Below are 23,663 nucleotides of genomic sequence, written 5' to 3' on the forward strand. Positions count from 1 at the left end.
GCACTTATTAAGCACCTATCATATGCCAGACACTCTGCTAAATACTAGAGATACAATGATTTAAAAAAAAAAAAGTTCCTGTCATCTAGCATCAACAGAGACATGTACATGTGATATACTATATACAAACTATATTCAAAGTACATAAAATATATTTAAAGAATATAAAAGTATAAAAAGGTATTTTTTCAGGAGGGAGAAATTAATAATACGGCGTATAGGAAAGAGGGAATCAGGAAAGATGTCGTGTCAGTTGTGCTGAATTTTAAAAGAGGCTAGGGATTTTAAAAATCAGAGGTTAGAAGGAAGAATATAATGAAGACATTGGATATGAGGATAGCCTTTGGAAAAATAGCATATGTGGGAGCCCTATTGTGGGCTTAGCATGTAAAGAGAGAGAGCTGCAAGACTGGAAAAATGAATGAATGGATGAAAAATCATTTACTATGTTTCAAACATTGTAGAAAAGAAAACATTTCATTTTTGTTGTTATCTAATAGTGACCTCCTCCCTTTTATTTTTTTCCCCTGGACATCATCGAAAACTTCACCTTTAGCTATGGTTAGTTTAACTTGTGACTTTCTTTTCATCTTAATACTTTCCCCTGATTTCCTTCTTTGTAATACTCCGAATTTGTTACTTTGGTCACATGTATGCTTTCTGAGAACTGAGAACAGAGAGCTCTAAATGTAGACTGAAGGACCTTTCTGTTCCATGGACTCCAGAGTTTGTGTGTGTGTGTGTGTGTGTGTGTGTGTGTGTGTGTGTGTGTGTGTGTGTGTGTGTGTGACATTTATTTCTCTATACTCCCAATGCTCACAAGCCCAACTTTGTTTTTACTTGCTCTTGAAATGAATCCCTTAATCTTATCTGCCATCTTCAGTTGTGAAAGGTTTACAAAATCTTATCAGACACTCACAGAATTCCAATTGGAAGGAATTTAAGTGGTCACTTTAAAAGGAGGTCAGATGACTGCTCTTTAACAAGTAGTCACCCAGTTTCTGTTCTTGGTTCAACAAAAAGAGTTCAAATCCCATGCCTGACATTTACTTCCCAGGTCTCATTTCCCTCTTCTCTAAAATGAAGACCTTAGAGATTCCTTGTAGCTTTAGATCTGTGATCATGTATCTTTTAACAAGAGACAACCTGCTACTTTTCAAGGTAACCCAATCCACATTAAGATAGTACTAGTCTTCTGAAGTGAAACCTGAATTGAAATAGCAAGTCTGATTCTCTTCTGTATACTAAACTTTCAAATTAGTCAACTAACAAGTATGTATTAAATGATTACTATGTATCAGACAATGTGCTGAGTACTGAGGATAGGAAGAAAAGCAGAAACATTGTCTTTAAAACACAGTCTCAATGCTCAAAAACAACTGTATATTTCTGATATCCTCTCTTCTTCAGTCTAAGTAGACTTAATTTCTTCAATTTTTTATTTTTTTTTTTGGAATGGCATTGTCTCTTCTGCCTTTCATTACTTTATTACATAAAATAAATTCTTTAGGGAGGAGGAATAAAGTGTAAAGGAGTAAGGAGTTAATACATAAAAGGATAGTTGTTGACATTGCTTACAATGATATCTATTATATTTTTTCTCCATTTATAAGATCCTTTGCTTCCCCCTTGTTCAAGAGTACCCTTAGCACTGAAATACTATACCTATATATCTTGGACAGGGGAAGGAAGACACACTCTATATCTCAAGTAACAATGTATATACCTTGATGTCAGGGTGTAGTACAAAGTGAAATGGAGAAGATAGATGTCATGTTTGCTTGACAGGTTCCTATCTTGTCAGGTACTTCATGATTTGGGAGAGCTCTTTTTTGCAAAATACAAAAATGGAAAGCAATCTCAAGCAGACTACTCAGCTAGATGAGGTCATGATTTATATATAATATAACAATTACACCAGTTCATAAAGATCTGTTTACTCTGAAATTGTCTATCTCATTATTTATTTTTTCATGATAACATTCTATTATATTCATCTATTGTAATTTGTTTAGTTATCCTTGCTCTTATAGAGTCAAGTGAGCAGAAGTAATTAATTAATAAAATGATAAAAAAAAAAAATAACAAAGAACAAAACAATTTTGGAAAGACTTTAGATCTCTGGTTGACTCATGATAAACCACAAGTCCAGAAGAATGAAAATAAAAATATACCTCTCATTTCCTTACAGGTGATGTGTTTAAAAAGTAAAAAGAGACATTCATTTTTGGGTCTACTTAATATGAGAATTTATTTTTACTGGATTATGAAAATAGGTACTGAGGGAGTCTTTCTTTTTTCTTTATAAATTTTGGAGAAAGGGTAGTAGAAGGAAGAAATCAGTAAAAATAATTGTTAATAAAAAATAAAAATAAAAACTATGGTGTGTAATTTGCATTTTCTTTTAGTACATAATAAATTTAACAGATAGCATAAAATAGATATTGATTAATGAACCTCTTATTAACAGCTTTTATTTTTATTCTTTTCCTGGCAATAAAGGAATGAGTTCATCCCACTCCAAAGCTCTATACCTTATATTTCCTACCTTGATTGCTTAGTGTTTAAACCTGTGTTCATGAGCAAACTGCTTGGTTTTGAATGGACCTTGAACCACAAAAACAAGTAACTTTTTTTGTCTTTATTCTATGGCCTCCTACCGCTTCCACTCCTCAGCAGTTACTTTTTAGAGAGAGAACCTATCTGTTCTAGCCAACCCCAAGTGTGAGACAGAGATCGAGTAAGATAAGAAACATAGTAGAACTTCATGAGTATAAATAATTTGGTACTTGCCTTCTCAAAGCATGGAAAAGGAGGAAAAAAAAAAAAAGAGAATTTGGAACTCAATTTATTTTGATATCCATAATTGGAAAACATTTAAGAAATTAAATAAAATATATTTTAAAAAGAGGGAAAAGTAGTCTAAGCCTATAAGCAAATGTTATTAATATTTGTTATTGAATTCTTGAAGAAACTAATCAGGGGGGAGTCAAATAGAAACTTGTGATTAGAGTCGATGGAGTTGGCCCTGACTTGTAGGCAGGGTTCAGATATTTCACTCTCACTGCTATCTATGTCTTCTATCTTTTCCCTAGAGTTAAAAAGAGAGAAGGGAAGGCTGAGAATAATGGAATTATATAATAATCATACTTGGAAAGTCTTTAACTTTTTTTTATTTTAAAAATTATTTTGAAGTTGATAAAAAAGAATGTTACCATATACACCAAAGAGAAAAGGAAAATTGCTTATAAAACCATGAAGCTCCATGACAATCAGCTTATTTCCTTTTTGAAAGCATATAATACATTCAGCATGTGTTTCAAAGCTGTCCTGATGATCTGTATCTTCTCCTGAATCTCCACTTCTCTTTCATGCATTTTTAAATGCTTAATTGATATTCTTTCCATTTATGAATCACTGTCACTATCCTCCCCTTGACAGCAAAATACATATATATATGACTTTTAAAAACTATAGTAGCTTTTTATTTTCAAAATATATGCAAAGATAATTTTTTATATTTACCCTTGTAAAATCTTGTGTCCCAGATTTTTCTCTCACCTTTCTCCCTCCTTCCTCCCCTAGACAAGTAATTCAATATGTGTTAAACATGTGTAATTAGTATATATATATATATATATATATATATATATATATATATATATCTCCACATTTATCATGCTGAACTAAAAAATTAGATCAAAAAGGGGGGAAAATGAGAAAGAAAAAAAGGAAGCAAGCAACAACAATAAAAAAAAAAGTGAAAATACTATGTTGTGATCTATATTCAGCCTCCACAATCCTCTTTCTAGATGCAAATGTCTCTCTCCATCACTAGTCTATTGAAATGGACTTAAATCACCTCATTGTAGAAAAAAACCCATGTCTATCAGAGTTGATGATCACATAATCTTCTTGTTGCTGTGTACAATGTTTTCTTGGTTCTATTTACTTTATTCAGCATCAGTTCATATAAGCCTCTCCAGTTCTTTCTAAAATTATCCTTCTGTTTCTTATAGAACAATAATATTCCATAACATACATATACCATAACTTATTCAGTCATTCCCCAACAGATGGGCATCCACTCACTTTCCAGTTCATTGCCATCACAAAAAAGGGCTGCTACAACATTTTTGCACATGTGGGTCATTTTGCCTCTTTTTATAATGTGTATTGCAGTTTTATAATCTGTATTTTTATATTCTGTATTGCAAAGACAGATCCAGTAGAGATACTGCTGGATCAAAGGATATGCACAATTTGATAACCCTTTGGGCATAGTTCCAAATTGCTCTCTAGTACTGGATCAGTTCACTACTCTACCAACAATTATATGCCTAACTTTTAACAAATAAGTATCATCAAATAAAACCAACTCATACCTTGGTCTGTCTGAAAATTTTTGTATCATTCTTTGTTATGGGCCAGAACTTGAAAAAAGGTGCTAAGTCAATGGAATTGATAGAGAAAATGATTATTAAGCATGGTATTTAACAGTTCTCTAGTTCAGTACATGTACTTAGTACTTATTATAATGCCACAAGATTCACACCTTTAAGAGAGCATATATATATATATATATATATATATATATATATATATATATATATATATAAGCTAGGAGCCTCAACCAGGATTCAATCAGAGAGATTCAGAGGTCAGAGAAGGCAGTCAGGGAGATTTAAGTTTTCAGAACCAAGACAACAGAAGGCCTCTAAGAAAGCTAACCTGGCTGCAGGAAAGGAGACAAGACAAAAAGAGACAATAAAGGATTTGGACTTTAATACCTGGCTGCATTTGGGGTGATTACTGGACTGAAACTAAGGTTGCCTCCAGAAACCCCAAGGAAACCTCAACAGAGATAACATTTTAGAGAAGAATATTATAATTCTTCATCTCTGACCAATCACTACTTTATCAAGTAGGAAGCATGCTTCATCCTCAGCTCTCTCTTAATGTTTGGTAATTACTTTGTTTATAATTCTCAAATCTTTCAAATTGCTTTTCTTTTCATTACTATAGTCTCTTTTAAAAAGACTTCTCTTAACTTTAAAAATAAATACTTTATTTTTTCATTAAATATCTTCCAATTACATAAACATCTTTTAATTCTTTTCCTTTAAATTTTGAGTTCCAAATTTTCTTTTTACCATGCCTTCTTCCTACCTCCTTGAAAAGGCAAGCAGTTGGTACTTATTATATATGTAAAATCATGCAAAACAAACTTCCATATTAGCCATGTTGTGAAAGAAAACAGACAAAAATAAAACAAAGATAAAGTTTAAAAAGTATGCCTCAATATGAATTTAGAGCTTATTAGTTCTCTCTCTCTCTCTCTCTGGAGGTAAGTTTTAATCATAGTCATTTTAATCATAGATCCTTTTGAAATTGCCTTGGATCACTGTCTTGATCAGACTACCTGAGTCACAATTGGTCATCCTTAGAATATTGATGTTACTATGTACAATGTTCTGATTCTGAATACAGGATGTGACAATTAGCTTGCTATTGGAACTTGGCTCACATTTTGAAACAAATAATCATCTAAAATAATGATCTGTTGGAAAGATCACTAAATTAAATTTTGTGAAATCATTCCTCTCGAATTGATCTTTATAAGCATCTTTATATTTTTGGGGGAAGCACTGTCACATCATTTAGACCATGTATTTATTGTGGAGCTGTTTGCATTCTTATTATTTCAATAGGTATGTTTCTTCTCATTTTATTTGAGAAATTGTTTCTTCATAAATTGATTTCTTAATTTTTTTATACTAAAGTTGTTTATTTGCCTTTTTTAAGTGACCCAACAGTTTACAAATAGAGTATTTTACAATTAAATAGTAGAAACCACTGTGTCAAAATTAGAAGGACACACTTATAAAGGATAAATAGGTTCCCCCTCTCCCCCCCCCCCCCACCCTGTACTGGGCTTTGGATTCAGAGAACATTTTTAAATCCTGGCTTTGCCTCTTAGAACCAGTAGAACTTTTTAAAAGTACCTTTATTTGATGGAGATGGGGGACTTAAATTTTTTTTTTTATTTATAAAATGATGCTATTGTACTAAATGGCTTCTAAGGCTCAAAATACAAAGGTCTTGTGAGCCTAAGATCTTTCAACTTGAATTTACATTTCAATTGAATCTCAAAATCCTTGAATTTTAGAATTGAAAGGTACATTAGAGAATATTCAGTGCAGTCTCCTTATTTTATAGAAAAGAAACTGGGATCCAGACATGGGAAGTGACTTGATTATGGTCATTTGTGAAATAAGTGGCAGTGCTGAGACTGGAGCTTGAAATTCTGAAGTCTTGCCACTATATTCAAAGAGTTCATTTACCTCCCCCCAACTCCTTAATTTTTTTTTTTTTTTTTTCCCACAGAAAGGTATTCACTTCTTTCAAAATGGTAAACTGGGATTTAAACTGAAGGGGCATAGAGATATTTCCTTTTTCTTTTTCACTTTCCTAAAGTGGATCATTTAATAATTTAACTTACATATAGCCCTTTAAGTACCAGCATCATATCTAATTGAACACCTCTATTGCTAATTTGCATCTGAAGACTAGATTTATGGCATGTTTTCTTCCCATCCCAAACTCTCCACTCCCTGGAAATCTATGTTTACCTTTGTCTTAGTTTATATAGAACTCCTAAGAATAATTAGGCCCCTAATTGGCTCAGAGATTTACTTTTATTTTTTGAGGAATAGATCTTCTTACAGTCTCTGGGATGGATCAACTAGATTGGGGCTCCTTTTATAAACAAGGTAGATTAACTGTTCTCTCATTACAAATACAAAATCAGAAATCACAAGCACTAAGAAAACATATACATATCACAAAACATGTATAATCCTTTAAACTTTTCCCCTGTAGTCAATACCTCTATTCTTTGATTTTCATTCTCTTTCCAAATTGTAAAGGACATACATTATTTGTAGGTTCAAAGCTCTGTCTAAACCTCAGTTGAGCTGATTTGAGTTGTTGGCAAAAGCATGTGATGCCAGTGACCACTAAACTTTTCTGTGGTTATTATAAAAAGATTTCTTGAGATTCCTATTTTAGGCCTTTTCTTAGTTCTTGGCCTCTGATGGGATTTGAAGAATTTACTTTAGGAAAAAACTGGCTAGGAAAAAAGGGCATTTTAGTGATCTATTTTCCAATTACACAATTGTCTTTCAGAGGAAGAAATGGAAGAGATACAAGAAGTCAGAATTATCTTCCTTTTCACTCTATTCCTCTTTCCTTTACTCATTTAGAAAGATATTGAATTTTCTGATTGTGTGAAAATAATAGCCCTGAATCCAAGATGTGAGGGTCAGCTTGCTATCATTGTAGTTTCACAGAGATCAGGTTAGTGAACAAGAATGCATCTATCAAGGGCAAGGGAAAGTACTATTCTATATACCCAGATGAGAAGAGTCACAATGGCCACACAAAAGAACATGGCAGAAATAGGATTAATGACTAAACAGCTTTTTATGGGAACTTGGCTCACATGGTGAGACAAATGATCATCTAAAAGGATGATCTATTTGGAAAGATCACTGAATTAATTTTATGATATCACTGCTCTCAATGTGATCTTAATTTCTCTTTTAATGTTTGTCTTTTTATCATTTTAAAAATTAAGTTTTTTTCCCTCTTTCATACATTTTTCTCTCCCTGCTATGTGTTAAGATTGAATTACTTGATTTTTAAAAGTACTTTGAGTTTCTATGAGAAAGACGTTACACACACACACATAGGCACATGTGGGGGTATGTATGTATATAATTTTGTTCTGAATATCCTATATTTATATACTTTTTGTGGTTTTAAAAGAATTTTTACGTAAAACTAAAACATAAGAGGATAAGAATTATTAATATGACCATAATACAAAGAGGAAAATTATCCTAGAGTAGTGATTAAGTGAATTGTTCAAGGTCACACAGTCATTAACAAGGTTGGGATTATAACAAAAGTCACTTGAATTGTTGACTATATTTTCCTGTCTCTTATTTGAGAGTGGCTTCATGAAGAAGGCAGAACTTGACTTAGGTTCTGAAAGACTAATGGGATATGAATGTATGTAGAAAAGTGGGCTAAGCATTCAATGAGGAGAGATTAATATGTGATTATGGTCATATGTGCAATAAATGGCAATGCTAAGACTGGAGCCTGAAATTCTGAGTTATTCTAATGTAGGAGGAATGACCTTAATATACAGAAGAGATCTTTGAAAGACAAATTAACCTAATCTTTAAAACTTATAGTATATATAATATATACATATATATATAAAACACATTACATATTTAATACATATAAACATGTATATACACATACATACACATAACACTTTTACATTAAAATAAAACTTTAAAATGTAAAAAATGAAAAAAAGGGGAGGGAGGACTGAAGGTAATATGATAGGGACCTTAGCTTCACTATGGATCTCTTCTGACTCAAGGCACTTAATTAAATTTTCCCTGACTTTAATGTTCACAAGTTCACACAAAAGAATCTGAACACAGTTTTCTCCCTGTTTTGTGCTCTAGTGGAGGGGAGCTTTAAGGTTGCAGTGGTGGATTAGTATAAAGTGACATGGATCTTCTACTTGACCTTGCCCCAGTAACTCTGGCACCTCCATAAATGTTTGATCTTGCTTCCCATGACTTCTGACAAGGTAGAGATGTAATTAACCAATGAGAGACAAGGTGTTATTGAAGACTGAGCACCTGATTACTAATTAATCAGGCGTGAGAGCACCTTGTAGATGCATTCACTATTTAATTATAGCAGCCTCACTTGGCAAAGAAGCATATGCTCCCAGCTTAATCTACTGGTTTATACTGACATCAAATTGCCATTATCAGAAAGAATCAGGCCTTTTGATTATTTCCACTAATTTATTGAACACTTAAAATTAATGAACCCCAGGCCTTTTAAATGTGCTTGGTTAGTTTGGAAGATGAGGAGAAAGGGGGGTAGAGGAAGAAGTAAGAGCCTTCATTAGAGAGGATGATTTGGTTAAAGGTAAAGGGAATACATTTTATGGGGGATCTAGATTCCCATTGGTGGAAGGTACATTAGACACAAAAACAAAACCTTCTGGTTGGTAGAAAAATAATAGGATGGGTAGCATGCCCTGCTGGCCACCATTGGCTTTTCAAAGAACATATGGCTAAAGGGTTTTTATTGTTTTGGGGCTATTTGTCTAGAAGACCCTGTGGCAATTTAGTTTGTTCAGCTAAAATAAAAAAGAAAATGTTGAGAGCCAATTATTAGATTAACCACTAGGGACTAAAATTGAAAGTGGAATGAGAAGGTTTTGTTCTTGTCCTAGTCTGTTTTTGCTTGTTTGTTCAAACAATAGAAGAACAAAGATTAGGGAAGAAAAGAATAGTGAATTGATCACATGTTTACTATTCTCTGAAATTATTTTTGTGTTCCTGAGGTCATTGGCTTCATCACTATACCCTTGTTATCTGAATTCAGTTTCAGGTGAAGGCCAAGTTCAGCTTACCCTCCTGGTGAAGGAAGCAGTTATTCCAACAACTCCAGGTAAGTTCTGTTCCATTAGCAAGAAGAGGGAGTCTCCTTCAATAAATCATTTACATTGTCACTTTTCATACTTTGACCTCAGCCTTCAAATACCAATTCTATCATTTCCATATCTAACACAGCCTTATGTTATATGGCTGGGATATAGACCGCAACAAAGAGAGAAAAAAATTATTTTTTAAAACACCATGCAAGCATGAATGGAAAACCACAAATAATTGTTTTTCACACACACACACATGTATATCATGGATAATATGTGGGCAGTGAGTCATTTACAAAATGGAATGTGTATCTTCAGAGGGACTTCTAAACCCCAATCAAATACAAAGAAAACCTTAGTCATTCAAAATCAATTATTGATTTTAATTTCAACTAAATAGGTAAAAAAAAATACAAGTTCCACTAAAAGTTATAGCTTAGAATTTACTAAATGAAATTTACAAAAGGCTGGATATATCATAAGTATTCTATCATGTTTTCATTGTTCCATTTATTTATCCCCAGATTCAGGAAACTGCATTTTCATTATTAATAAACCTCTTTCTAAGAGATTCTGTTAGCTTTTGCCTCAATTATTTTATGCATTAATAATTATTTTGAATGTAATTTCCCTCTATTATTGTCTCTTGGATTTCATTTTTTATATGTAGACACATTATATATGTTAATTTTTATGGGTTGGTTGGCAGGATACAGCTTTGCTAAAGCTCTTAATCTTAATTGGTTTCTTTGCTGATTCCCTAGGATTTTCTATGTAAACTATCATTTCATCAGAAAATACAGTTTTATCTTCTTCTTTATCTATAAGCTTCAGTTTCATTCTGCCTTTCGAACTGTTGCTAGAGTTTTTAGGAGTATAGAAAATAATGTCAAAGAAAGTCAGTCACAAAAGTTTTGACAATTGTCAATGTTGTAAAATTACCCATGCAAATATCTGGTAAATAAAAACTATTATTATTTAAAAAAAAAGAGAGAGAGAGAGTCAGTCTACTTTTAATGTTTCTTCAATTCTACTTTGGAATCTATCTGTAAGTGGATTAATTTCCATTCAGGAAATCTAGCATGAATATAGACAAGATCAGTGATTTCTAGGCTCTGTTCTAAAGATTAATGTAAGATTGCTATCTCACTTTCAATAGAGAATGAAACAAACATCTCCATGAGCCATGCTGGGGAATGACTTGTAAATTAATGAAAGGGTAGAGTGAGGATTGAGAATTTGTTGATAATAATATATCTCCATGCTTTTTTATTACTGGGACTATAATAAAATAGTCTCAGGTTCCACTCTTAGGAAGGAGAGATTGGCAACCATGGCAGGGGAAACATTATATTCCTGACTGAGCACAAGGACAAAATATACAGGTTCTATTGAAACTTTAAGTCTTTCAGCTTACTTTATTCACTTGTTAGGGACCAAGTACAAACTCTCCTGGAATTGAGGTTCAGAACTAGAGATCAGGGAGAAAAGTCATGGAAGAACGATATTGAGGAGTAGATCCAAGAGGAGCCTTTTGGTCCAATTATTCCTATAACAAAGATACATGAGGCTATTTTTTTTTTCCCAGTCAAAGGCTCAACCAGCTGAAATATTTTGCTTAATGAATCATCTTCAAAGATCCAACCAAAACAGAGAGACAAGGCAAAGCAAGAATGGAAATAACTTCCCAAAGGACCAGTGTATGGAAACCACTTCAGGGATAGGAGAAAGAGATAGCAATTAGATAAAGAAGGAAGTTAAAGAATTTCATGATTTTCTAGCCAGGGAATCAAAAGAATGGTAGGGGTTAATATTTTTTCTTTCTTAAGATATCCTGACATCTAACACTAATTCTAATTAGAGATGAAATCCTTTTTTATCTGAGATGTAACATGTTTTCTTTTTTATTTCAATAATTATATGGATATACAAATATCATAATATCATAGAAGTAGATCAAAATAGAACTTGAAGAGACCTGAGAGGCCATCTATTCCAATGCCCTCATTTTATAGATGAAACAAACAAACAACTGATGCCTAAGGTAGTTAAGTGATGTATCCAAGATCACTCAGGTTATAAGTATTAAAGATTGTATTTGAAAGCTGGTCCTTTGACTTCACCACCAATGCTCTTTCTATTCAGTCAACAGAGTATCAAACTCTATTGTTCAGCTGTGCCTTTTCCAAGTATATTAAACGAACCCTTTTGTTCTTATCCTCTCTATATTTTTTTTATCTTCATGATCAGCCATTTCCATTTCTTTTCTTGTGACTTAACAAATGTACTCAAAGATGGTCTTTGTCTCAGTTCTTTCTCATAGACTTTGGACTTAGGAAAGTTCCACAAAATTATCAGCAATATTGCATAAAGGCACTGATCACTTATTTTATTTCTTTCACTGCCTTAAAGCTAGATGAATCACTCAAATCTATATCAATCACTCATATCAAATCAGTCAAAGAGGTTTCTGTTAAACTCCAGAAGTCAAAGGGTATCTATACTATTGTTTTACAATATATAATCATCAGACAACTCAGGGTTTTATTATTTATTTTTTCCCTCTAGTCTTCATTTTCAAAGCATTTTTCTCTTGTATTATCATGTTCCTTGCCTCTAATACCAATGTTCAGTTAAATCAGTTTAGTTAGAAGGAAACTTATGGGCCTTTAGGTTAATGCATAGATTTAAACACAGGAAGATTATGAGTCATCATTAGTCTGTGAAATTCAAATGAAATGTTTGAAACTTGTCCTTTCTGTTTTCTTCTTTTCATAAGTTGTATACTCATAGTCAAACTGTAACATAGGAGTGTATGTATCATATCAGTAAAATGAATATTAATAAATGTGTCTTAAAACATTAGATGATGAAAGAAAGGCATCCTTCAATCCATGCTATCTATCAATCCCTCTATCTATCTATCTATCTATCTATCTATCTATCTATCTATCTGTCTACTTACCTATATTTACACATAAATATACCAGATACCAGATAATGTGCTAGGTACTGGAAATACAAAGATCAAACATGTGCATATACACAGGCACACACTATCCAGAAACTCAAATGGATCTATCATCTTATCAATATAGATGCCTCCTTCAATGAAACAGTTCTTAACCTATCTATGCTTACCCGTCTTTTTGTGTTCTCCTATTTGCTACATAGCAATCTGTTTCAAACAATCTAGATATAATCAAATTTTTTTTGGTGTAATAAGGGAAAATCTACTCCATTTAAAAAAATAGATAGCTCTTAACAATAAAACACATGTTTAACAATCATGTTAAAGGACAAATATATTAGCAAACCATTTGGGATGAATGAAATATATGTCATTTGGGGGGATGGTGTTTTGTCTAATAGTTGATGGTGTCAACTTAATAGACCAAACATTGTTGTACATATAGTGTGTTGATTCTTAATCTTCTTTTTACTTTTTGGAAATTTTGTGAAACCTTGAGACCCTGTCTTATAATAATATTTATAAAGAAATAAAATAAAATAAAGTTACAAAGGAGACCCGAAATTAATGAAAACAAAGGTGTATTTTTGTCCCATCTAACTATTCCTGAAATTAAATGGATCCTTGGTATAGTGTAAAGCAATATTGTGTGTCCATAAGGAATAAGGTAACAAGGGATAGATAAGTAAAAAAGTGATTTTGTTAGCAATGATTTGCTATAAGATGAGGTAATCCCCATTTTATAGGAGATATATACTACCCATTTTAATGAAATAGATTGAATTGTCCATTATTTTAAAAATCCAGATGTTCTGACTTTCAAATTCTGGAAAGTTTTTATAAAATGGGGATAATAATGTTTACATTGTTTACTTTGGGGAATAGTTCAGCTTACGGGTTGCCCTTGAAATCAGATATCAATCAATCAACTAACATGCATTTATTGAACACCTATTAGATGTCACGGACTATGCTGGACTCTCCACATGCAAATACCTCTGTCATGAAGGAACTTAAATTCTCAAACATGCCCATTCATGGAATAAGCTTGTACACAGGAAAATTATTACAAAGGTACTTTAAAAAAGGAGATAGCCCTAGCAATAGCCCTAGCAACTGGAGTGATCAAGGAAGACCATGAGTTGTAAAGAAAATGAAATATCTAAAAGGCAAAGACATGAGGAAACATTGTTTTCCATTAATTGAGAATGGTAATGCAATGGAAGACTTGAGTTAGACTTAAGAGTTTAGGTAAAATAGCAAAAAGACTACTTTGCTGAATTGTAGTGTGTATGAAGGTAACATTAAATAAAATTTAAAATTAAGCCTGAGCCAGACTGTGGTATACTTTTAAATAGTAAACTGAGGAATTTTGATTATTTCCTCGAGGCAAGAAGGAGCAAATGAAAAAATTTTCAACAAGAGAGTATTCAAGAGCCCTATGTTTTTGGAAGCTCATTTTACCAACTACATGGAAGACGAATTGAAAAGAAGATCTACTGGAGAGAAAATCCAGTAGAGAAGCTATTATACTACTTTACTCAAGAGGCAAAAGACAGCATCATTTAGCTTGGAGGCTAAGTGATATGTAGAGAAGAAAATGGGATGTAATCATTATTATAAGCACCAACCCAGACATTGTCTTAAATACAGAGTACATAAAGAAAGGCAAAAAAATCAACCCTCCTCTCAAGAAATTTAAGGAGAATTCTAAGGACAAGTAACTATGTACCAACAGTATATGTATCAAAGGTGTTGGAGACAATCTCAGAGGAAAATCACAAAGTTTGAGAGGAATGGGAAAGACTTCTTGTAGCAGGTAGGGAATTTAACTGAGACTTGAAAAAAAAGCCAGGAAAGCTAGGAGGAGAAAACGAGAAGGGAGAAAATTCCAAACCTGGGGGCCTGAAGTTGGGAAGTGGAATGTCTTGTTCAAGGAGCTGCAAAAAAGTATCATTGGGATGGTACAATATATAGGGAGTATAAGATATAAGAAGACTGGAAAGGTAGGAAGAAAAAAGCCAAATTATGGGTAGTTTATTCTCAAGGAATAGGGAACCACTAGAGTCAACTGGAATAACATAATTAGACTTGCACTTTAGAAAGGTCATTTTGACAGCTTGAGTGGAGGAAAGACTGAGTGGAAGAGAGACTGCTTTGGGGAGAGATTTGAGGTAGGAAGTCTAATTAGAAGACAATTCCAATAGTTCAAGTCAAAAGTGATGAGTACCTACATGTAGAAGGCTGAGACTACAAAAAGGTATGCTTTGAATCAGACAACTGAGAACTTAAGACTAATTACCTATTTGATGTGAGACAATGGCTCTATATACATATTTAGATGAGATGATGATGTGATGGCTCTCCTCACCATTGATGCTTGCTGAATGTTTGGTATTGAGATAATCGTAGGCAATGATTGGAGGGTACCCCGAGAGAAGCCAGAGTCGCTTGGCAGCAGGATGAGGAAAAGAGAGGCTGGAGACTCTGGACTCCAGAATCCAGGATACAACTTTGGCAAGCCACAGTCGCAGCTTGTCTGCCTCCTTCACTTCTCCCCCTAAAGAACAAGGACTTTGATTTATCCTGACTCTGGCCGACCCTGAAGCCCTCCAGAGAGCTAGTCTATACTTGCACCATGGTAGTTTTCTAAGAGACACTTTAGATACATGCTGGTTTAAAACTTGGGTGGATGATGATAGCAATAGAATTTTAAAATAAGGTAAAAGTAGGAAGTTATTATAATGAATAAGAGTTGCATTGAAATTTTTGTCATGTTCCTTTTGATTTGTAGTTCCATCTGCTGTACCTGAATCCACTTTAAAATGGTCCCACCCTACAACATGGAAAGATGTTGAAGAAGGCTGGGGTGGATATAATCATACCACCCCAACACCAGGTGATGATGTTGTGATCTTACCCAGTAAGTAAACATATTCTGAGTTGTTAATCTAAAATGGCCTTTTTATAATAAAAATATCCTCATTCAAAATTATGACTAAGTTTGATTGTCCAATCAAATTGATTTGTTTTAAAGGCATATTGTAACATAATATGGAATATTTGTTAGTTGTTCTTCTGTTATGTCAGAATCTTTGTGATCCCATTTGGGATTTTCTTGGTAAGGATAGTAGAATGGTTTGCCATTCTTTCTCTAGCTTAATTTACATATGAAGAAACTGAGGCAAACAGGGTTAGATGACTTGCCCATGTTCACATAGCTAAAATATCTGAGATCACATTTGAACTCAAGAAGAATAGTATTCCTTTCTCCAAGTTCATCACTCTGTTGAACTAACATAATAATATATAATAACATTCCATAATATGAAATATGCTAGCATAATAAAAGGGTGTACAATTTGAGAAGGAATTGAAAAATATATTTAATTTGTGTTAGTGGCGCAGAAAAAAAAATAGAATGTGTAGAAACTGTCTGATTGGTTGTAGAGGAATTCGAAAAAGATGGAGTCAGTTTTGGCCTAGACTTTTTGGCTGCTTTGATCTGTTTGACCTCTTCAGTCATAGCAATCACTTAAAGGCAATACCGTAATGATGACTGTGAATTCTATTAATTCATTCTCTTTTACCAATTAGTCAGTGTTTACACATGATTTTATGTTTCTCAGAAGCTCTTCAATTATATTCTATAACTATACTCTTAGATGCAGACTCTTTAGCCTAATCATATAATAGAATTTATCATTAGAGGCCTTCATTCCCCATTGAAATAGTAATTGGGAATATTGAAGCCTTGTATGGTAGATAGAATATGAGACTTGATTTAATTAGATTGAGTCTAAATCTTGTTCCTGATACTTACTGGCTGTATGGCCATGGGTCAGTTATTTAGTCTCTCTAAGCTTCAGTTGGGTCCTCTATGAGTATCAGTATACCAACTTGACAGGATTTTTGAGACACAAATGACGTAATATCTGCAAAGTGCTTTTATACTTGATTATAGTTATATAAATGCCAGTGGCATCATGAAACCAGCTATGCTCACCTCAGTTATAGTACAAGTCTTGGAAATGAATTTGTAGAATATAAAAATTGGAAAGGAAGGAACTCAGAAGTCATCTAATTTGACCTGAACCTGAAAATGCATTTCCTATTTCAATTGACTCCAGTCAGTTCCCTTCATATTCAAATATAAAATCCTTTGTTTGATTTTTAAAACCATTCATAACTTTGTTCCCTCTTCCCTTTCCAGTTTTCTTACACTATACATTCCTCTCATACTCTATCATCCAATGACACTGGCTTTTCTGCTGTTCTTTGAATAAGACATTGTTCTTCTCTGTTCAACAAAAGCAACATAGCATAAAAGTAAAGTAAGAATGCGGGGTATGAATTGGGTCTAAATCTCCACTCTGCTACTCTTGATCTGGTTCCCTTTAACCAAATCATTTAACCTCTCTGGGTCTCATATTGTTCATTTGTTAAAAGAGCAGGCTAGACTTGAGAGTCTCAAATGTGACTTTCAGCTCTTATCTATGAGCCAGTGGGTGATCTTGGCCATCTGACCTTCACTCAAAGACTTAGAGTAATCGGGAATAAACTACCTCCTGAGGCAACCAATCCTCCTATTGGACATTCGGTTGTTAGAAAGTTTTTCCCTTTTTTATCAGGTCAAAATCTTTTCTCTGAGACTTCTACCTATGAAAAGAAATTGAAGGGTTTTGGGAAAAATTTCATACATTTTGCTTCATGTACATAATATGGCATATATTGTATATATATTCACATGTATGTGTATATATGTATTATAAGTCACATAACATATATATATAGTTATCTATTTATCTATATGTATGTGCATAAATATATATATATAACACAACAAATATTTGTATATATCTTCTGTAGTATATATATATGTATGTATGTATGTATGTTTTCTTTGATCTTCCAAAGCTCTAATATTCACATGGGAAAAATATTGAAGCTTTCTGAGACTTCCTTTCCTTCTCTATAAAATGGGGATTAGAATATATGTTATTTCCTTCAGAAGCTTTAGAGACCTGTGGGAGGTGCTATAGGAATGTCAGTTATTTCTGTGTTAAACATTGACAATCCTTCTAAATCTTCTTTTCTGGGATAGCATATTATTATATCCAGATCATTCCAATGAATACTTTAAAAACAAAACAACAATGAAAAAATTTCCACAATTCAAAATCTTTCAGGTATGATGTATATGTTTGATGAATCTAGCCAGTGACTTAAAAGCTATTATTTGTCTTTTTCATACTAAGGAAGCTACTTAACCCTTAGCCCCCCTGCTGCAGGAAGGAAGAGAAACTTGTACTTGTGACCAAGCTTCTAGTACCCTTTGGGACTCAGCCACAGTGTGGAAAAATCTTAGCTATCTTTGTTGGCACTGCTTCTGACTGAAGTGCCCATGTGGGTTGGATTTCTGGACCCCCTGAAATACTTTATGGCCCTGGGCTTTTTGTCTTTTATTCATGGTCTGCTTACAGGACATGTAGAAAACCTCCAAGAAAAAGTAATATTAACATCAGAGACAGTGTGGTTGGATAGAAAGACAGGGATATATTTTTGGAAGTATGAGGCTTTCCTTGAAGTCAGTGTTTTAAAGTTCAAGGCTCTGACATCAGAGATGTACTACTTTATCTGCTTTGTTACCATAATAGGGAAATGTGGTGAAAATGAATTAGATAAAACCACCATGATAATGCTTTTCAGATCAGTTCATATGAATGTAATTTCTTTGAAATAATGAGTTAATTTATATAAAATTAGGGGATATATGTCAAAGAATTTTGAAATGCTTTAAATGCTATATAAATTTAAAATATTATGAGAATTAAAAATCATTTTTGGATTGGACCTGTGATTTAAAAGGTATATGGAACTCTCTGGGAAGATATTCTCTTACTAACATAAATCAGCACTTGATCTGATGCTTTTCATAGAAATTGTCCTGGACACTAAGGGGTCAAATGAGTTACCATTATCAGACATGTTTTAGAAGCAATACTTAGAACCCCGGTCTTTTGGGGCTCATTCCTAGCACCTATGTTTTGTTGTCTCTATTGTTTTAAAATTATTTTTAATAATTATTATTACATATTTTAAAATTTATAATGTTGTGTACTGTCTCCACTGGTAAGATTGACAATAACTGTTTTGTGGTTTAATAGGCAATGTGAACTAATTCTTATGCCTATTTCCCCCCATCTTCAAAAAAACTGTCAATGGCTGGTGGTCAAACAGGTCAGAAACCTTTTTCAATTTATTTGGGCTGTTCCTTGATAAAAGTTATTATTATTATTGGGTCCTTATGTTGTCTTTTTTTACTAGTAGCACTCAATTCTGCAAGTTCAAAGTAAATGGACTTGGGCAGATTATAATGTATAAAATAATAGCCATTCTTCAAGTTTTGATGTTAATTTAGTTCAGAAAATTTTAATAAGGTATTTTAGTCTGCTGTTAAAGTAAGAAAAAAAAAAAGAATTGTTTAGAAAAAAAGTTGCCAGCTTGAGCTTTGAGTAAACAGAGGAAATACATGAACATATAAACAGAATAAAAAGCATGGAAATTGAGAAACACAAATAATAAAACTTAGATTAGGTGTAACTTAGTCTAATACAAAATACATCTAGGTTTTGGATGATTGGTTTCCCCAGGGTTAATCTTACATGAGTTTGTTCATAAGTGCTATCATAGGAATCTGGCTTCCCAAATAGTATCTTTGAAGTAAAGGAAATTGGATATCAGATTTCTGTATTTATTATTCTTCATATTAAAAATCTGTAGTTCATCTTAGAGTACTGGCCTGTTGGTGGTTTTCCTAACACAATACTACCGTGTTTCCCCGATAATAAGACCTATCCTGAAAATAAGACACCCACATACTCTTTAATATTCCGCTAAAATAAGCCCTCCCCCGAAAATAAGCCCTATCGAACTTACTATGAAAACGGTCATCATGGTGATCCCCTGCGCTATATGCTGCGTAGCGGTACCTTCAGTAAGCAGCGCCGCCCTCCCCTCCCGGGTGAAACGCACGTCGCGCTCCGAGCTGCATCCAATCAGAGCTGCAGCAGTGAGTGCGTCATCCTCTTCTTCCCTGGTGATTTGCTTGCTGGCGCTACTGAGAGCAGCGCCGAGGAGTAGAGCTGAGACAGGACCATCTAAAAACTCGGTAAGTTCAGTAAGCGATGGAGAATAAAATAAGCACTCAGGGGGCATGATGGAGGCTAAAAGGGGCATGATGGAGGCTAAAATGGGCATGATGGAGGATAAAAGGGGCATGATGGAGGATAAAATAAGCCCTCCCCTGAAAATAAGCCCTCTGGTGTTTTTTAGTCCCAAAAAAATAATAAGACAGTGTCTTATTATCGGGGAAACACGGTACTTTCGAAGGATATAGAACTCCAATAACATAGGTAGAATAGTGAAACTTCATAACAGAAAGTTGCTCTCTCAAGAAAATAAATATTAAGATAACTTTGATCAATGAAATTTTTAGGAGCTTAACTATAGCCCCTGGGTCTGATATGAGGGAAGAACAAGAATAAACCATTGATAAGGAAAGAAAATAAATTATTTGCATGATGGGGTCCTTTCAAATAGTCTTTCTGTATCAATAACCCAGAGTAAAACCAGTCATCTGAATAATTTCAGGGAATTCAGGTATTTTAGAAATCACAAAAATGATTTATGGAGAAATATGAAGACACTAGGTGTTCATGGGAAAGGTCCAGATTTAGGTAGCAGTTGAGTGATTTAAAGAACCAAAGAAGTAGAACCTAATAAAGGCCTCATGGGACCATATTTACAACACTGGTGCTCTTGGTAGAGACAGATATTCCTGGTGGTATAGGATTCTCCTATAAATTATCATAGGAGCTACTCAATACAGCAAGGTCTAGGGATTATCTGAACTTTCTGTTTCTCTGCTCCAGCAGGTTTATTAAAAGTTAATTTGATAGATGAATAAATGGATGAGTGAAGGATTCATGTTTTGCTCTTAATAACTGTTTGTTGGATAAACACATCAATGGATAAATGAGTGAATGAATAAGTGGAGGAAATTTATTATAGTGAAAAAGCCTTAGGTCTAGAAGTAGAAGGCCTATATTAATATCTTTATGGCCATGACAAATTACTTATTCTCTTTGGGTTTCAGTTTCTTCAACAATAAAATAAGGGATTGGACTATCTAGCCTCTGAGATTACCTTGCATTCTAAATCTATGAACCCATGGTCTTTTTATGAGAATGTGGTAATAACAAATTATATAAAACCATACTAACTCAAGTTTAATGCATAGTATTATAATGTAGTTAACTGATGTATATTAATTTGGAGGCATAGACTGCTGTTTTTAGTGTACTAACTATATTTTCTCATCCTTTTTCTACCTAACTATATTTTCTGGCCTCTAGAATGAACATAGAACTAGCATTTGCTTTTGAATACTTCATTATTTAATTTTCATAGCAACCTTGTGAAGCCAAATAGGCAATAATTATTATGGCAGGAAAAAAAACCCATTTTCACATTAAAGTTCCAACAGAAAGATGATTTTACTAAATGAAAGTGGTTGATAAAAAAGATTTGTGACAGCTTTTAAGACTTTAATATAATACTTTATTGTGTTTTTTGTGTTTTAAGTAGTAAAATTAGAAAGAGGGAATTCTCCCAACATTATTCAAGTAGAATGGCATATTTTTGCAGTGAAATTATTAGGGTAAATGGCCAATTTCCATTTTCTGTAAAATCAGTTTTTACAGAATGACCTTGGTCCCAACCTATTCCATAAAAATGGGATTTTACTATACTAATAAAAGGTATCACCATAGTTAAGTGCTATACTATTTTCATTTGAAGAGCTCAGAGTGTTTTATAGACATTGAACTCAGTGTTCCTAGAGTTTGAAAGATGTGTAAATTCTGTTCTGTACTATCACATTGGGTCTGAGGTGATGTAATTATAAACAGTTCACTGCTTCATTTTCCTTTTGGACAAAAATGTGTTTTGAAGTCTACATATCTGACCTCACCATTTTTCATTCAGTACATCTTTTATTCATGAGTTTAAATCTTTCAGACACTAAATAATTGTGTGACTCTGGACAAGTCACTTAACACCCTTTGCCTAAGCTTCCTCATCTGTTAAGAAACCTGGAGAAGGAAATGACAAACTACTCCAATATTTTCGCCAAGAAAATTGTAAATGGTATCATGAAGAGTTGGACATGGTGGAAATAACTGAACAACCACAAAGATCTCATAGGAATCTAGCTTTTTTTTTTTTAAACTTTCTCTGCAAATTTCTAAAGCTACCTCTACCAAGATAGGAAGAGCCTTTAAAAACATAACTATGCCTCAGGAATCCCTAAATTCTCACAGCATCCTTTGTCCTGAACTGACCTGTGAGGTGTCACTGTAGTCTACCTATTGGTCTCTAGTGGAGACATTGGGGCATAGTTAGGACAATCTTTTGATGGAGCACAGCAGGTTAAGAATGAAAGTGTGCTATAAATTCAAAATGATAGAATTCTGTTTTGAAGGATGTAGATATGATATCATATGTAGCCTCTGGCAACCCTTTTTTTTTTTTTAAAGTAGTGGAATCCACTGTTTTCATTTTCTGTATTCTTTGAACTTTCCTTATTTGAAGATATGAATGCTATCTTACTGTTTCTCTCATAATAGTTCTTCTGTTTTGTCCTTATTTCCATTCAATGGCTGTGTTAGAGAGTTTTACATCACAGTGGAGCTGATCAAAGCCATTTGATGTTAGTGTTGGCATCATTAACAGGTTTCTGTGTCGAATAGAAATGTATTAAGATTGGTGGTTATTACCTACAGGAAGATGCTGATTATTCTGTCCCTTTTTACATAGTAAAAGTGTATTTTTTATGAAAGGTCATTTCTTCAAATGTATTCATTTTAAGTTGGTCATTCTCTCCCAAGTCTGTCTTTTTTTTTTTTTATACTTCTAGAGAAGTATTTTCTTAGGCCACTAGAAAAGGGCTTAAACTTTTTCCACCCATGTCCTCTTTTTGCCCAAAGCATTTTTATGGGATCCCAGATATATAGACTTAATAAATAAGTATAAAAATAAAATATAATTTTGCAATCTTCCCCATTCAGTTATGAGACCCCATATAGAATCATGGACCACAGTTTAAGAAATTGGGCTCTAAAGATTAAAGTCCAAGAGACTATCTAACAATAGATATGAAGTTTGGAAATTCTTCATCTAAAGGAATAAATTTCGGGCTTCAGCTAATTTACTAAACATTATTTTCTTTGAGCCATAATCTCCAAAAAAGATTCTGGAGGCCACCTACTCCCATTTATCATTAGTAGTAGGGTGGTAGGGTAGTGGAGAAAAAAAAGGAGAAGCACTCTTCATTGAAATTAATGGAAAAAATGACTGCTTTTGATATTACTTCAAGATGTGACATCTGGTTTTTATTAAAGGCAAGTAGACTTCACTTTATACAACAGGTGTATGTTGTTTTCCTTTTAAAGTTGCATGTGAATTTAATTTTTGTATATTAAACCATTTACAATGCAGTAGGTCAGTTTGCTGTTTAAATGAAACTCTAGATTGAATACTTTTGCAAAATGAATAATTCTCCCTTAATACATCTTTCTTATAATTCTATATTCTAATTTATTAAGGGTTTTTTTTTTTTTTTTTTGATAGGCAATATGGCATAATGGATAAAGGGTTGGTCTTGGATCAAGAAAACCTGAGTTCAAATCCTGTCTCAGATGTAAACTCATTCTTAATTCTGAGCAATTCATTTAATTTAACAGGAAATCCTCTAAGACTATGTTATGTTAATTTTCTGATCATTATTAGTTGTTAGAATTTTCATCCTAATGAATCACATTTCTCTGTGTGCATGTATACATACATGTATATATAAATATATACATATATACCACATGTGCCTATATATTCATTTACATGATAATTATTAATAATAATACTAATCTAGTTCTTGTGATATTTGCTGACATGGAATAGAATTCCTGAGGCATAGCTCTTGATTATTACTGCATAGGCATAATGATTATAATTTAGGTACCTGATAACAAGAAAATCACTGGGATCTTGGGTTAAAAATCCAAGCCAGACATCATCTTCTTCATTAGTGGGTAA

General features: G+C 33.3%; 1 protein-coding gene across 1 annotated transcript in view; it reads left to right on the forward strand.

The window, feature by feature from the left end:
* The window catches only part of PKHD1 (PKHD1 ciliary IPT domain containing fibrocystin/polyductin), a 645,163-nt gene that overhangs the window by 369,420 nt on the left and 252,080 nt on the right, over positions 1 to 23,663 (forward strand). Inside the window, 2 exon segments of the mRNA XM_074264713.1 lie at positions 9,490 to 9,555; positions 15,304 to 15,432. Coding sequence (XP_074120814.1) covers positions 9,490 to 9,555; positions 15,304 to 15,432 — 195 coding nt within the window.

This window comes from Sminthopsis crassicaudata, chromosome 4, assembly GCF_048593235.1.
Source record: "Sminthopsis crassicaudata isolate SCR6 chromosome 4, ASM4859323v1, whole genome shotgun sequence".
Taxonomy (NCBI): domain Eukaryota; kingdom Metazoa; phylum Chordata; class Mammalia; order Dasyuromorphia; family Dasyuridae; genus Sminthopsis; species Sminthopsis crassicaudata.